The 18,108-nt window shown below is 42.8% G+C and overlaps 1 protein-coding gene across 2 annotated transcripts in view; it reads left to right on the top strand.

The window, feature by feature from the left end:
- Window positions 1-18,108, top strand: part of SNAP25 (synaptosome associated protein 25) — a 181,455-nt gene that overhangs the window by 92,082 nt on the left and 71,265 nt on the right. For both annotated transcript variants that reach the window (XM_073628277.1, XM_073628278.1), the window contains exon 3: window positions 5,966-6,007. In XM_073628277.1, coding sequence (XP_073484378.1) covers window positions 5,966-6,007 — 42 coding nt within the window. The remainder of the gene's footprint in view (window positions 1-5,965; window positions 6,008-18,108) is intronic.

Raw genomic sequence — 18,108 nt, 5'->3', positions numbered from 1 at the left:
GCATGCACCGCCCGTTCTCACGCAGGCACAGTATGTTTGGCTCGCAGCGCCATCAACTTCTGACGTTGCCATCACAACGGGGGGCGTTGTCGGAAGTGCCTGCCCCGTTGTGATGGCAACAAAGATGCTATGCACTGGATGCCCACATTTAAAATGGCGTTTGGTAACGCCTTGTATCGCGTCATTTCCGCCATTGCGGCACTTCCAGTTTTGAAATCTTGCAATGCTGAGCGGCGGCGATACACACTGGCTCCTGGGAATTATGACACCAAGCTCCCAGGTGACAGTGCGCCGCCGGGAAAAGACGTTATTAGTCGGAGGTGGAAGAAGGAGGAAATGAAATTGATCAGCTTTGATACAAGTTAAGCTGACGAAAAAAAAAAAAAAGATCAATGAATAAATTATTGGCATTAATAGATTGAATAAGAACAAGTTAAAAAAGTGGGTGGAACTCCGCTTTAAAGAATGGCCCTAGTTCAGTAGTGTGGTGGGGATCAACACTAGCCATTCATGGAGCGATTTTCAGTCAATTTCTGCTGGATTGTCCAATATTCGATCCATGGATGACCCTATCAGTGCCACCCTGATCGACGAAAGTCAATCGAAAAATCAACTAAGCTGGATGGAAAATTGTCAGCCGAATAGTGACTGCATCCTATCAGATGCACTGTTCATGCATTCAGACAATGGGTGAGGAAGGATTAGAACCTCTGTTAGACTGGTCATACATTATACAAGTTTATTGTACAATTTTCCTTTAGATTTACCAAAACCATATAATATGAGGTCAAACCGAAACACTTTCAATTTATATGCAATCAGACAGGCCCTTCCACTACATAGTTGAAGGTAAACTTAAAGAAAAATGTATAATGTACGGGCAGCTTTAGTTGTGTTTTTTTTTTTTCACACCAGGGTCAGCAATAAAAACCTGACTGAGCTTCCACCCCTACAAAACATAAAGCCCGGCTGAACCCTCTTTAATTATTATTGTAATTCAAACAGACTGAGTAATCCAGTAATACATATGCCTTTGTTTCTACTTTTTTTATCTGTTCTGCAGCTGGGCTGGGCAGGCAGCACATAGGAGAGTCTAATACCGGCCATAGATGGAGTGATTTTCTTTCTAGTTGTAGGAAATAAAATCGCTCGATTTCCCCATCAACACAGTTATGGGTTCATTTACTAAAGGCAAATGGACTCTGCACTTTGCAAAGTGCAGTTGAACTCTACAAGTGCAGTTGCTCTAGAGCTTAGTAAATGAGCTAAAGCTTCATTTTGCAAAGAATACCCAATCATGTGCTAGGAAAGTTAAAAAACTGCATTTTTGCTTGCACATGATTGGATGATGGAAGTCAGCAGAGCTTCTGTTCATTTACTAAGCTCTGGAGCAACTGCTCTTTCAGAGTTGCAACTACACTTTACAAAGTGCACAGTCTACTTTGCATTAGTAAATCAACCCCTTAGTGTTGATGTGGAATCCCTCCTGTGGAGGCATTGGGGTTGATTTACTAAAGGCAAATAGACTGTTCACTTTGCAAAGTGCAGTTGCTCCAGAGCTTAGTAAACAAGGTAAGGCTTCACTTTGCAAAGAATACCCTATCACGTGCAAGGAAATTTAAAAAAACTGCATTTTTGCTTACACATGATTGGATGATAGCAGTCGGCAGAGCCTCTGCTCATTTACTAAACTCTGGAGCAACTGCACTTTGCAAAGTGTACAGTCTATTTTCCTTTAGTAAATCAACCCCATTATGTTCTCCCACCAGTAGTACACTATGGGGGTTATTTACAAAAGGCAAATCCACTTTGCACTACAAGTGCAAACTACAAGCGCAAAATGCACTTGCATTGCACTGAAAGTGCACTTGGAAGTGCAGTCAAATCTGAGGGGTAGATCTGAAATGAGGGGAAGCTCTGCTGATTTTATCATCCAATCCTGTGCAAGCTAAAATGCTGTTTTTTATAAGCTTTGAATGTCCCCCTCAGATCTACAATGACTGCACTTCCAAGTGCACTTTCAGTGCAATTTCAAGTGCACTTTGCACTTGTAGTGCAAAGTGGATTTGCCTTTAGTAAATAACCCCCAGTCATTTCTGCTAGCAGCTATAATAGTTTCTAGCAATAATCACATGTAAAATCTGACAGGCTGGTTATACCCACTTTTTTCAATCTATCAACTTGGGTACATTTAGCCTGCCCATACATGGTTCGAATCTCGGCCAGTCCCTGCTGAACTGGCCGAAAATTCAAACCGTCTATGGCTGGCTTAGCTTTAACACACCCTCTCCCGAAACACTGGTACTACTCAGGAAGCGAAATGTTGATTAGAACCATGTTCATTGGGGCAAGGCGGACCCCAGGAGAGTTTGTGTATGAGAGCAAAGGTCTGACATTCCATTTTGCGCAGTACAGGATTTTCGAACCCTCACTTCAACACTTTACTGATAGGAAAATTGTAAAAAATAGTAAATAAAAGTCACATATATTACTGTAAACATATCTTGACTGCCAAATACAGTAATAAAATAAGAAGGCTCTATTGAGTTTTAAAAGAAAAAAAAATATCAGAAGTTGGATTTAAAGTATAGGCAAAACCTTTTTGTTTTTTAAATTTCGATAGAGTAAGGGAGGGTTATAACTGCTTACAGAATTTTTCCAGAAAAACAAACAAACAAATAAAACAAATGCCTGTGTGAACAGGACGACAGTGAGCTAATGATATATTTTACTGAAGTCTAACTAGCATAATCATTAGATTATTATTGCACTATAAGAAAGCCTTAACCATAGTACACTATATCATTTTGAATTTAATTTGCAAATTGTTCTACCTTTTTAGTAGCCAAAAAATACAACACTGGCTAGAAACTTGCTTACTGGGCACCTAAACCCCCCTCCTGCCCAGACCAATTTTCAGCTTTTAGCACTGTGACTATTTGAACGACAATTGTGAGATCATACAACACTGTACCCAAATGAAATTTTTATTATTTTTTCCCACAAATAGAGCTTTCTTTTGGTGGTATTTAAACACCTCTGGGTTTTTTATTTTTTGTTAAAAAAAATTAAAAAGACCGAAATTTCCAAAAATAAATACAAAACCATTTTATATTTTGTTAATAAATTTTGCAAACAGGTAATTTTTCTCCTTCATTGATGTACGCTGATGAGGCTGCATTGATGGGCACCGATAGGCTGCATTGATGGGCACTAATAGGCGGCACTGATGGGCACTGATGAGGTGGCACTGGTGGGCACCGATAGGTGGCATTGGTGGGCACTGAGAGGTGGCATCGATGGGCGGCACTGAAGGGCATTGATAGGTGGCACTGAAGGGCACTGATAGGTGGCACTGATAGCTGGCACTGATTGGCACTGATAGGTGGCAGTGATGAGCACTGATGGGTGGCACTGATGGGTGGCACTGATGGACATTGATAGGTGGCACTGAAGGGCACTAAAAGGTGGCACTGATAGCTGGCACTGATGGGCACTGATGGATGGCAGTGATGGGCACTGATCAGCACTGGTAGGTGACACTGATAGGCAGGACTGCTAGGAGGCACTGATGAGGCACTGATTGGCACCACTGGTAGACATTGATAGGTGGCACTCGTGGGCATTGATAGGTGGCACTGAATGCTGGCACTTATGCACTGGTGGGCACTGATTCGTGACACTGTGGGCACTGGAAGGTGGCAGTGGCAGGCGGTACTGGTGGGCATAGATGAGGCGGCTTCGCCTCTTCCTCTTCGGGACCGATGTCCTTTGCACAGAAGTCGGTGATCGGCTTTTTTTTTTCTCACGCTGTCAGCGCGAGGAGAGGAAAAAACGATTACCGATTTTCTGTTTACATCACGTGATCAGCTGTCATTGGCTGACAGTGGTAAGGGTCCGGAATCAGCCCCTTATTCCGATCTGTGATCACCCGAGACTCACTGACTCGGGGGTTCACAGCTCGCGCTGCGCATGCCCTGCAGGGGGGGCGCGTTGGGAGCGTGCAAGGGGGAGGACGTCTAGTCCGCGCTGTAGACGTCATTCGGCTATAGCACAGATCTGAAGGGGCTAGAGAGCCAGCTACTTGGGTTGTTTGCCCATAGTTGAGGTGGTTGTAGCCATATTAGTGCACTTGCAACAAAAGCAATTGGGTACTGTCCTTTTATATTTGCACTAATGTCCAAAAAAAAGTTCTCCTCTTTAGAGATTGTTTTACTTAAAGCGGTTGTAAACGGTGGATGTTTAAAAAAAAAGAAAAACACCTGCAAGGCAATGGCATAATGTGCTAGTATGCAGTGGCACGAAGCTCTGAAGTTTCGGCAAGGTATGCCGGACCTTCAGAGAGCATGCTCCAGTGATGTCTCTAGCTGCATGCAGGGTGACTATCTTCCAAACGGCACATCTTCAGGAGAATTACCTTTTACCTACAGGCTTACCTGTAGGTAAAAATGACCAAGTCGGGTTTACTACCGCCTTAACATTCTGCTAAAACCTTCAGTATTAGTACTGCTTGGAACTTGAAGAAGAGGGTACACCCCAAAAGCTTGTATTGAAAATTTGGATGTTAGTGAAAAGAGGAAAAAGAGAACACTCAATTCCTCAATTCCTCAAGTACTCAATTCCTTTGGTAGCCCATAGTAAGAGAGGTCCTCATCTGCAGTAACATGGATCATGGGGGAAAAAAAAGATTCATTATTTGTAATATTTGGGAAGCTCTGTCTTCAAGAAAGAGAAATAGATTGTTTTCTTTCCTGTAGATCTGAAAATTAAATCAAAACTAAGGGCAAAACGTTATTTTTAGTTTTGGATAGAGTGGAGAGGGATTAGAACACCTGCCAGTTTTTATTGCCCCTGTTGGAGAAATTCGTCCTCTATGTTTGTCCTGTTTACCGTCATCATTGAAAGTGAAAGTAAAAGAAAATCCCGAATTTTGAGTTGTCCCCAGAAAAGTACGGTAATAGGGGGGAAATCTTCCAATAGGGACACTAGTTCTGGTGACCTGAATGGTCCCAAGGGATTCCCTTACAGTACAGGGATTCCCTCTCACTTCCTGTTTTGGCTATGGGACAGGAAGTGACGTGACATCTCTCCAATTGGACACAGATGGCAAAAGAAAACTGACAGGGGTTATAACCCTCTCTTACTATATCCAAAATAGAAAAGAAAAAGTTTCGCCTATTTTTCTATTTTAACGCCGTTTTCACACGTGTGGCCACGGGTTCGTACCTGGGTTCCAGTGCGTGTCTGTTCACCGGTTCAGGTGCGAATCAGGTCCGAATTCTTGCCTGGATTCGCACCTGAATCAGACCCAAACACGCACAGGACCCTTTTTCAATCCGGACCAAATTGGATGTGGGGAAACCGGCATCCACTTCTCATATGTGTGAACCCAGCCTTAATCTACCAAACTGTTGCTTATTTGGGGCTTTGATATCAGACAAACAAAGGTGCTACAAAAAATGTCGCTTTATTTCTGTATTGCCTAAGCCTGTGCAGCAATGATGATGATCCTTCCACCATTCCAGTGGCCCAGAGAAGCATTGAGGCGGGGTTCACATATGTGCGAAGTGGAATGCTGATTTCTCCGTATCCAATTGGCATGACATGTGAATGTGACCGGCTTTCAATGGAGCCGGTTCACACAGACCTGGGGCGGCTGTGGTCCACATTCCAAAAAGGGTCCTGTGTGTGTTTGGGTCAGATTCAAGTGCGAATTCAGACAAATATTTGGACCTGATTTGCACCTGAATCGGTGAACAGGAACACACCGGACTCTGGGCTGCAAACCGCATCCAGACATATGTGGACACCCCCCCCACACACACCCCAACACCCACCCTCCCCATCTGTTTGTTAGACCTACACTGGTTTAAAATAAAGTCACACAAATAAGAAAAATAATAACAGCATTAATTTCTATCAGTATCTTTCTTATGGTAACAGTTTCTATCTGTTTCTTTTTCAGTCGCTGGAAAGCACCCGCCGAATGCTACAGTATGTTGAAGGGGTAAGAAATTTATTCTTATTTTCTGCAGACTATTACTAGCTAAAATCCACAGCTGCAGTCTGATAAAAAGTGAGTAGTGTACTAATAAAAAAAAAAAAAACAAGCAAACGTTCACGTCATCTGAGACATTTAATCATTAACCTTCCTAATATGGATACACATTTAAAAACACCACAATGTTATTTTATATCTTTATCATGGAGTAGATTTGGAAATTCCAGCTAATAGCATTTAACATTTATAAATGAACGATATATCTGTAATAGGCATTGGAGTCTCTCGATTAGTGAGTCATGATGTTTATACATATTTGCGCACATCGTCTATTTTTATATAACCTGTGGTCTAATGTATTACATATAATCCACTTTAGATAATCATTTCCTTTTCAGTTTACATAAAATTGGATTAGCTGAGAACACATTTACGTGTGTGTACAAATGTGTAATTTGTTTTTTTCTGACTATTGCATTACATTTTATACTTCAAACCGGCAAGATTTATTGAACTAGGTATGACAGTGGTGGAATACATTAGAGGGTCACGTCTTGGCCCCACCAATAATAGCTAGGCATGGAAATTAGCTGATTGAAGACCTTCTAGACCAGCCCTTCTCAACCTTTACAACAAACCTTAGAATAACTTTCTGGTGTCAGGGACCCCTGCTAAAAATTGGTATATCTACAACTTGTGATACAATAGTATAATGCCCCGTACACACGGTCGGATTTTCCGACGGAAAATGTGTGATAGGACCTTGTTGTCGGAAATTCCGACCGTGTGTAGGCTTTATCACACATTTTCCATCGGATTTTCCGACACACAAAGTTTGAGAGCAGGCTATAAAATTTTCCGACAAAAAAATCCGTTGTCGGAAATTCCAATCGTGTGTACACAAATCCGACGGACAAAGTGCCACGCATGCTCAGAATAAATAAAGAGATGAAAGCTATTGGCCACTGCCCTGTTTATAGTCCCGACGTACGTGTTTTACGTCACCACGTTTAGAACGATCGGATTTTCCGACAACTTTGTGGGACCGTGTGTATGCAAGACAAGTTTGAGCCAACATCCGGCGGAAAAAATCCTAGGATTTTGTTGTCGGAATGTTCAAACAAAGTCCGACCGTGTGTACGGGGCATAAGGGTCATAGTCAGCATTTTTCTTCCTCCACACGACAAGTTGAGTTAATGCCAAAGAGCGAAATTTTGGTCTCATCTGACCACGGCATTTTCTCCCAGTCCTTCACTGAATCATTTAGATGTTCATTGGCATGAACAGACATGTGCCTTCTTGAGGAGGGGGACTCACCATGTTTGAAGGAAGAAAAATGCTGTCTATGACCCTAAGAACACCATCCCTACAGTCAAACACTGATGTGGAAACATTATGCTTTGGGGCTGTTAAAGGTACAGACCGTCTTTGCCGCATTGAGGGGCCAATGGATGGGGCCATGTATTGTAAAATCTTGGATTAGAACCTTCCCTCATCCAGAACACTGAAGACTGGTCATGAATGGGTCTTTCAGCATTGCAGTGACCCAAAACATACAGCCAAGGCAATAAGTAGTGACTCAAGAAGAAGCACATTAAGGTCATGGAGTGGCCCAGCCCATCCTATAGAAAATGTATGGAGGGAGCTGAAACTTTGGGTTGCCAAGAGAAAGCCAAGAAATCTTAAGGATTTAGAGAAAATCTGTATAAAAGAATGGACAAAAAAATCCCTCTGAGATGTGTGCATACCTGGTCACCAACTACAAGAAACATCTGACCTCTATGCTTGCCAACAAGGGTTTCTCCACCAAGTACTAAGTCATGTTTTGCTTGGGGATCAAATACTTATTTTACTCACTGAACTGTAACTCAATTTATAACATTTGTATCATGTGTTTTTTCTGGATTTTTTTGTTTATATTCTGTCTCTATCATTTAAAATACAGTTATGATAAAAATTATAGACCCTTAATTTCTTTGTAAGTGGGCAAACTTACAAAGTCTGCAGGGGGATCAAATAATTATTTTCCCCACTGTATACTGTATAATGTCTGGGAGTTCTAATTCATTTTCTGGGAAAGAAATGCAGGTTTTTACATGTATGTGAGAAATGTCAGAATGGTCTGGTCTTGAAGTGGTAAAAAATATAAGCTTAAAGTGGTTGTAAACCCTTACATATACCCGAGAAAAGAACAAAACAATTTGGGACTTTAAATGAGGCGGTGACCTGGTAAGGTCCAGTGCCTCCATCCCTGTCTAAATAAGAATGGGGAAAGGGGCGGTGGGACTTTAAATGAAGCACATAGGTATACAGAAATAATTTAATAATGATAATAGTATCAGTATTCTGGTAAGTAATGGTAATCATGATACATAATGGAATCAATGCAGTTAATATATATACACACAAGTTTACATGTAATAAAAACAGATCATCACATAGGGTAAACAGTTGATATCATATAATTTGCGTATAATAAGTATAATAGGTAGAGACACGGCATTATATAGCTCTACGCGTTTCATGGATTGATCCAATCTTCAGGAGCATGCACGTGACTTGAATTATGTAATATATGATAGTAGATATATGTGTATGGTCTGACCCTGCCAAGGAAAGGAGTTGATATTAAGAAGTATGAATGAAGATTAAACCCATAAAAGCCCCAACAATCTAAAGTACTTACAAATGTAACTATATGGTAGGAGTGTGGCACTACAATTTGGAGACCCCCTAAGGGCATCGCTACCAGGAGCTGAGGTGGCGGGGAGCAGCCCAAAGCCCAGCAAGGACAGCATCCAGGGGGGTAGATTTCCTGCAATCAGCCTGCCTAGATGATTCAAATCTCTGCCAGTCCATGCTTAGCCAGTTTTAGGCAACTCCTGTGCAGCACAGACCCTAGACCAGGCTGGCTGTTTGGTCCCGGGTTCTCTTCCCTGATGGGCACATGGTACCCAGACACACAGAAGCTCACAGTCACTCAAGTCAGAAAACAGACTGTGCATGCCTTTTTGAGATTTATTTGCTGCATTAACTTGGATAGGGTGAGGGTAGGCCTTGGAATACTCTGAAAAGAACCGTGAAAAGTGTAACTGAGCGCACTAAAGCTGATCTGTTCCTTCTGAGCACTCTAACCACTCTCTTGAATGTAAAGGTTAAAGTGGTTGTAACCTTAAGGAGAATTGAAAACATGTTTCATTAGAGTCATCTAGCCTTGTTTCTAATCTGTTTTTTTTTTTTTTTTTTTACTTGCCTGCAATTGATTTTCTGCCTTTAAAAGAGCAGGTCGCGTGATCGCTTTCTGCTCCCAAGCAAGTCACGGACCTGCTGGTGGGCGTGCACACTGTGGGGCATAGTTTGCCATTTCAGGAAATTCTGTTAGGTGTCAAGTGTCAGTGTTTCCAAGGCAATGGAACGCAAGTGCACCCGGCGGCTACACAGGAAGGGAATAGCAGCTGGAGGGGAGGAGCGGCTGGAGGGAAATGCATAGTAACACAAGCCAGGAGTGATGGGTGGGGGGTGGCGGCTTAGTATTGACTATGGAAGGTACAAGCATGCTGTTCTGTTGAACAGTGTGCTTGTACAAACAGCGGGATGACACAAGATGTAATCTGACCATGCTAGCTTGGATCGGGCATACTAGCATGGTCAGTTTACTCTCAGGAGCTGGGGCACAGGCTGGATCAACCAGGTATTACACAACATTGGCAGCCTGAAAAAAAATGACATTAAGGAGCACATTAGGGTTGCTACCTCATCCCTTTAAAGGGGTTGTAAACCCTCATGGTTTTTCACCTTAATGCATTCTATGCATTAAGGTAAAAAACCTTCTGTAGTGCTCCAGCCCCCCCATTTTACTTATCATCCGGGAACGCGAACACCAGATCTAGCTGGTGTCTTGTGTCCTGATTGGATAGATAGCAGCTATTGGCTCCCGCTGCTGTCAATCAAATCAAATGACGCGGCGCCGGGGGGGGCGTGGCCGAGTCCTACATTCTGTGTGAATAGGCACAGATGCGGGACCTTGGAAGGTCTCCACTGCTGCCTATTGATTTTATACAAGCACTGTTTCATTCTCAATCATGTGAGTGTTCTTACTTCAATAAATTTTACTTTTGTTTAATGGAATTACGCTATGTGGTCCCCTTCTGCTTCCTCCCTTGGTATCTTTTATGTATCTGTGGAATTCTGAGCATCAGTCCGTACAAGAGGTTATGGGCCTTATGTTTCCATTCTGCTGAGAACTGTGAATCCCTGCCCTAGGATACTGATCCAGAGTTCATCCACCTTACTATAAGCCTGTTTGGCACGCAGAGCGTATGTTCTGACATGTCCAAACAATTCGGTAAGCCTCCTTTTCACACGGTGGTGGTGTTTTTCTACAATCACATATCCCAGTTCTTGGAACAATTCCTCACACTAGAGGTTTCCACCGATGAATTTTGCATCACCAATTATATAGACTGGGACTATTCATTATATATAATATTTTTTCCTTGACACTTTGCTACAATGTAAAGTAGTGAGTGTACAGCTTGTATAACAATGTAAATTTGCTGTCCCCTCAAAATAACTCAACACACAGCCATTAATGTCTAAACCACTGGCAACAAAAGTGAGTACACCCCTAAGTAAAAATGTCCAAATTGGGACCAAAGTTTCAATATTTTCTGTGGCTACCATTATTTTCCAGCGCTGCCTTAACCCTCTTGGGCATGGAGTTCACCAGAGCTTCGCAGGTTGCCCCTGGAGTCCTCTTCCAGTCCTCCATCACGACATCACGGAGCTGGTGGAAGTTAGAGACCTTGCGCTCCTCCACCTTCTGTTTGAGGATGCCCCACAGATGCTTAATAGGGTTTAGGCCTGGAGACATGCTTGGCCAGTCCATCACCTTTACCCTCAGCTTCTTTAGCAAGGCAGTGGTCATCTTGGAGGTGTGTTTGGGGTCGTTATCATGTTGGTATACTGCCCTGTGGCCCAGTCTCTGAAGGGAGGGGATCATGCTCTGCTTCAAAATGTCACAGTACACGTTGGCATTCATGGTTCCCTCAATGAACTGTAGCTCCCCAGTGCCGGCAGCACTCATGTAGCCCCAGACCATGACACTCCCACCACCATGCTTAACTGTAGGCAAGACACACTTGTCTTTGTCCTCCTCACCTGGTTGCCGCCACATACACTTGACACCATCTGAACCAAATAAGTTTATCTTGGTCTCATCAAACCACAGGACATGGTTCCAGTAATCCATGTCCTTAGTCTGCTTGTCTTCAGCAAACTGTTTGCGGGCTTTCTTGTGCATCATCTTTAGAAGAGGCTTCCTTCTGGGATGACAGCCATGCAGACCAATTAGATGCAGTGTGCGGCGTATGGTCTAAGCACTGACAGGCTGACTCCCCACTCGTTCAACCCCTGCAGCAATGCTGGCAGCACTCATACGTCTATTTCCCAAAGACAACCTCTGGATATGACACTGAGCACATACACTCAACTTCTTTGGTCAACCATGGCATGGCCTGTTCTGAGTGGAACCTGTCCTGTTAAACCTCTTTATAGTCTTGGCCACCATGCTGCAGCTCAGAGCCAGGGTCTGGGCAATCTTTTTATAGCCTAGGCCATCTTTATGTACAGCAAAAATTATTTTTTTCAGATCCTCAGAGAGTTCTTTGCTATGAGGTGCCATGTTGAACTTCCAGTGACCAGTATGAGCAAGTGAGAGCGATAATACAAAATTTAACACACCTGCTCCCCATTCACACCCGAGACCTTGTTACAACTAACAAGTCACATGACACCGGGGAGCGAAAATGGCTAATTGGGCCCAATTTGGACATTTTCACTTACGGGTGTACTCACTTTTGTTGCCAGCAGTTTAGACATTAATGGCTGTGTGTTGAGTTATTTTGAGGGGGCAGCAAATTGACACTGTTATACAAGCTGTACACTCACTACTTTACATTGTAGCAAAGTGTCATTTCTTCAATGTTGTCACATGAAAAGATATAATAAAATATTTACAAAAATGTGAGGGGTGTACTCACTTTTGTGAGATACTGGGGGTTATTTACTAAATGAAAATCCACTTTGAACTGCAAGTGCACTTGAAAGTAAAGTCGCTGTAGATCCGAGGGGGACATGCAAGGAAAATAAAAAACAGCATTTTAGCTTGCACATGATTGGATAAAATCAGCAGAGCTTCCCCTCATTTCAGATCTACCCCTAATGCCGCGTACACACGGTCGGACTTTTCGTCTACAAAAGTCCAACGGACGCTGACGGACTAAAGCTGGCTGGTAATCCGATCGTGTGTGGGCTTCTCCGGACTTTCAACTGACTTTTTTAGCCTCAAATCCGACGGACTTTAGATTTGAAACATGCTTCAAATCTTTACGTCGTAAGTACGACGGACCCCGAAATCCGCTCGTCTGTGTGCTAGTCCGACGGACAAAAACCCATGCTAGGGCAGCTATTGGCTACTGGCTATGAACTTCCTTATTTTAGTCCGGTGTACGTCATCACGTACGAATCCGTCGGACTTTTGTGTGGTCGTGTGTAGGCAAGTCCGTTCGTAAGAAAGTCTGCCGCAAGTCCGCCGAAGGTACGTCGGAAGTATGTCGGACAGGCTGTCGGACTTTTGTAGACGAAAAGTCCGACCGTGTGTACGCGGCATTAGATTTGAAGCAACTGCACTTCCAAGTGCACTTTCAGTGCACTTTTAAGTGCACTTGCAGTGCAAATTGGATTTGCCTTTCGTAAATAACCCCCCACTGTGTATATATATATATATATATATATATATTAAATAATAAATGGCAAATAAAAAATAAAAAAAATATAAAGATATATATATATATATATATATATATAAATAATAAAACAAAAAAATGGGGAAAAAATCTAAACAAATATATGTTGAAATTAATATACGCTGGATCAAATTATAAGCCTTCCTGATACTATCCAATAGTTGTATGTAGTCAAGTGTACAGTAGTACATATCTATGTGTTGGAGCAACTCAAACACTATACTCAGCAGGAGTATGGTCCTGAATGAACTGTGATGAGCTCTCCCTAAAGTAGCAAGGAAAATCTCTAGGATCCTTAAGGCTAGTACTCACTGTGCCCTGGGGACTGTAAAGCCCCCTGCTAGTACCAGTCTCTGTACTTGGTGCCTGCAGCCTGGATTCCCTCCCTGCAAAGCTTTCTGCACTGCCTCAGCATGATCTTGAAGATCCCCATAGAAAGCAAGGGTCTCACTTCAGCTGACGGGAGAGACTAAGGTTGTGGCTGAATTTTGTAGAAAACAAACCGTAAGGCCCCTTTCACACAAGCAGACCCATCGGGTCCGCTGGTCAGTTTTTTGGGCGGACCCGATCCGACCATCCATTTCCCCTTGACATCTGTCAACATCAGATCCAAATCTGTTCACTAAAAAGAGATGAATGTGGAAATGGGTAATGACTAAGCGCTGCAAAAAAAGCATATGTCGATTGGTTTGCACAAAAGTTATAGCGTCAACAAACTATAGGATATGTTTGTTTATTTTTTACCAGTAATGGCGGCGATCAGCTGGACTGTGATATTGCAGCGGACAAATTGGACACTAACTGACACTTTTGACACTTTTTGGAAACCAGTGACACTAATATAGTGATCAGTGCTAAAAATATGCAGTGTCACTGTACAAATGACACTGGCTGGGAAGGGTTAACATCAGGGGCGATCAAAGGGTTATCTGTGTGCCTAAGTTGTGCCTTCTCTTCTGACCGATCTGCCTTGTTTACAAGGCAGATTGTCGTTCTGCTTGTGTCCCGTGTAATCTGTGAGTGCCAGTGGACATTGAGTCCATGGTACCTGCCACTGGGCTCCCGCTGTGTGCGATCACAGTGGATCTGGAAGTGTCAAATCACATACTAGGTACATGATCTGGTGCAGAGCGGCCACCCTGCCACAGTATATCTACGGTGGGTGATCCGCAAGTGGTTAAGACCACTTTTCTTGTCTGTCTTCACTGTATGACCCTTTAGTACAGATGCCAGATGTTCTTATTTTTTAAGTTAGTCATGACTATGCAGATAAGGCCCTGTTGCAAATTTGGTCACCTAAAGCCAATAAAAACGATATTGGGAGTCTGATTTGCTTTTGCATTGTCATCTTTTGTTGGTGCAATAGACCACTTAGACATCATTTACCCTGATGCTCACCCCCGTGTTTGTCTTCTGTGATATTAACTAGATTTCTCTGCTGAGATCACGTGATGTTTGGCTAGAATTATAAATAGAATTTTTGTGTCACAATGCTCGGTGACACAGTTGGGTCATTGGGAATTTTCACTTTTAATCAGTGACTTTAAACCACGATGTCTTGTCTGCATAATGTCTATGAGTCTCTGGGCTGTCAACACTTTTTCTCAGCGTCTTGCATTACCGTAGGACATGTCATTGTGTCAGCACACATCTTTATCTTAGTCATATAGTTCAAAATCCTCTAGAAGTTATATTTTTAAGCAGAAATACACAGCCATCACATTTATTTGGTATGCATACTTATAACATAAAGTCCAATTCCAGTTTAAACTTAAAAAAAAAAATAGTAAAAAGTAGCCTATCATATTTTAGAAAGAAACAAAATCTGATTTCTCTACAGTACCCAATGCTATGTGGTCGAGGACTGGGCCTTTTCCCCATTTAATGATGCCCAGCATCCTTCAACCCCCTTCATGAGAGCCCAGATCATCATGGACACACCCTCTAGGCCAGGGGTAGGCAACCTCGGCCCTCCAGCTGTTTTGAAAATACAAGTCCAATGAGACTTTGCAAGACCCTCACAATCACAGGCATAACTTCTAGAGACAGAGGCATGATGGGATTTGTAGTTTCACCACAGCTGGAGGGCCGAGGTTGCCTACACCTGCTCTAGAGGGTACATCGTTACATTTCCCTGGGCACTGATGTAATTATGTGCACCCACTGGAGAGGAGAAATGGTAGGACCCTGGGATATTACATGACCAGCCAGAAGACAGTTTTTGAACTTAAAAGGGGACGTGTGAGGATAGAAATATAAGAGCCGACTTGTAATTTAAAAGTGCAGGCTTTAAGGTTCTCATCCTTCCTTCGCTATTTATTGAGTCACTGAACTAGAACAAGCATAAGGCTAAGAGGCCAAGTCTAAAATGACATCTGGCCTGGTTTGTTCAAGTCAGTAACTCCTTTAAAATGAAACACTATTTTTTGGAAAACCAAGTTACCTTTATACTTTGATCTCCAAGTCATCTGTGTATGTTGCAGGGCTTTCAGCAAGCTATTGCCCTTACTTTGTAAGTAGTAAGGTAGGACATTACATTTCCTTTCTAAATGAGTGCTACTTGCCTTTACCATTGACACATGATCTGTCCCAGCACTGTAATAAAAAATTAAACAAATGCATCCTAAGTATCCCTTTAGGCCGATCATAGCCAGAGCAAATTTCTTTCCTACAACCGGGGGATTCCACCACGCCATTGTATTCTACTGGCGGGGGGGGGGGGTTGGGGTGGGGGAAGTAGTCCCGACCAGGAGAAGACAGTGATTGTAGCTAACGGCTATAACAGCTGCTAGCGATAATCACGTGTAAAATCCGGTAGGCAGGTTGTACCCAACTTAATGGATCAATCAACTTGGACACATTCAGCCTGCCCATATAAAATTCAAATCTCAGCTGGTTCCTGCTAAAGAGTTTTTTAGGAAAGTAGAAGCAGCAGCCTGTTAAGCTCATCCCCCAATCACTCTGCTCTCTTTCTTGATATCAGCATGTTCCTTGTTAGCACATGAGCACTGCAGCACATCTAAATGGCTTCTTGTGTTGCTTCTCCTTCTCCCAGTCTGTGTTCTGCTGGTGTTCAGCCAATTACAAAAACAAAAAAGATATAGATCCTGTAAAATCTTGACTTTAGTCTGAAAACTGGAGCCATGTTAACTTTTTGCACCCTGTTACATCTTACATAGTTACATAGTCTGGTTGAAAAAAGACACAAGTCCATCAAGTTTAACCAAAAGAAGGGAAAATTCACAATTCTATACCCACATTTGATCCAGAGGAAGGCAAAAAAAACAAAAATCAGCAAAGTATGATCCAATTTGCTCCAGCAGGGAAAAAAATATTTCCTGATCCCCAAGAGGCAATCAGATATTCCCTGATCAACTTTACCTATAATATTTGTATCCAGTTATATTACGTTTATCTAGGAAAGAATCCAGGCCTTTTTTTTTTTTTTTTTACAATCTACTGAGCTGGCCAGAACCACCTCTCGAGGGAGTCTATACCACATTTTCACAGCTCTTAGCCTTTTCAAAGCCTTTTTGTGTTTGGAGATGAAATCTCTTTTCCTCTAGACATGAAGAGTGGCCCCTTGTCTTCTGTGATGACCTTAAAGTGAATAATTCAACACTAAGTTCACTATATAGACCCCTTATGTATTTGTAGATGTTGATCATATCCCCCCTAATCTCCTCTTCTCAAAAGAGAATAAATTCAGTTAATCTAATCTTTCCTCATAGTTGAGCTCCTCCATCCCTCTTATCAGTTTGGTTGCTCTTCTCTGCACTTTCTCCAGTTCCCTGATATCCTTTTTGAGAACTGGTGCCCAAAACTGAACTTCATTTCCAGATGAGGTCTTACTAATGATATGTACAGGGGCAAAATTATATCTCTCTCTCTGGAGTCCATACCTCTCTTAATACAAGAAAGGACTTTGCTCGCTTTGGAAAACGCGGCTTTGCTTTGCATGTTATTATTGAGCTTATGATCTACCAAAACCCCCAGATCCTTCTCCTCCATTGATTCCCCCAGTTGCACTCCCCCTAGTATGTATGATGCATGCATATTCTTAGACCTCAAGTACATAACTTTACATTTATAAACATTAAACCTCATTTGCCACATAGTTGCCCAATTAAACAGTGTATTGAGGTTGGCTTGTAAATTGGAGACATCCTGTAAGGACATTATTCCACTGCATAGCTTGGTGTCATCTGCAAACACTGAAATTATACTTTTAATCCGAGACCATATATCATTTATAAATATATTAAAAAGTAAGGATCCCAACACTGAACCTTGGGGTACACCACTGATAACCTTAGACCAGTGGTCCTCAAACTTTTTAAACAGGGGGCCAGTTCACGGTCCCTCAGACTGTGGGGGGCAGCACTATAGTTTAAAAAAATATGAACTAATTCCCATGCACACATCTTATTTGTAGTGCAAAAAAACAGGAAAAAAACAGTACAATATTTAAAATAAAGAACAATTTTAATCAATATAAACTTATCAGTATTTCACAGACTCCCCTCATTACAGAACCCCTCCCAATCACAGACCCCCCCTCCCCATCACAGACTCACCCCATAACAAAGCCCCTTATGACAGATCCCCCCATCACAAAGCCCCCCAACACAAACTCCTCTCCATCACAAAGCCCCACATAACATACTTCCCCCATAACAGACTCCCCACATAACACACTCCCCCCCATAACAGACTCCCCCATATTACATACTTCCCCCATCACAGATACCCCCATAACAGACGCCCCCATCACAGACTTCCCCCATAACAGACTTCAACATCACAGAGCCCCCGATCACGGATCCCCCCATATCACAGATCCCCCCTATAACAGACTCCCCCATCACAGACCCCCCCATATCACAGATCCCCCCATAACAGACTCACCCATATCACATACTTCCCCTATCACAGATACCCCCATAACAGACGCCCCCATCACAGACTTCCCCCATAACAGACTTCGCCATCACAGAGCCCCCCATCACAGATCCCCCATATCACAGATCCCCCCATGACAGACTCCCCCATAACAGACTCCCCCATCACAGATCCCCCCATATCAGTCCCCCCCATATCACAGATCCCCCCATAACAGACTCCCCCATCACAGATCCCCCCATAACAGACTCCGCCATCACAGATCCCCCACATAACAGACTCCCCCATCACAGATCCCCCCCATAACAGACTCCCCCATATCACAGTCCACCCCCATATCACAGATCCCCCCATAACAGACTCCGGCATCACAGATCCCCCCATCACAGATCCCCCATA

Source organism: Aquarana catesbeiana, linkage group LG04 (assembly GCF_042186555.1).
Source record: "Aquarana catesbeiana isolate 2022-GZ linkage group LG04, ASM4218655v1, whole genome shotgun sequence".
In the NCBI taxonomy this organism is placed as follows: domain Eukaryota; kingdom Metazoa; phylum Chordata; class Amphibia; order Anura; family Ranidae; genus Aquarana; species Aquarana catesbeiana.
This window is presented reverse-complemented; position numbering and strand designations above follow the sequence as displayed.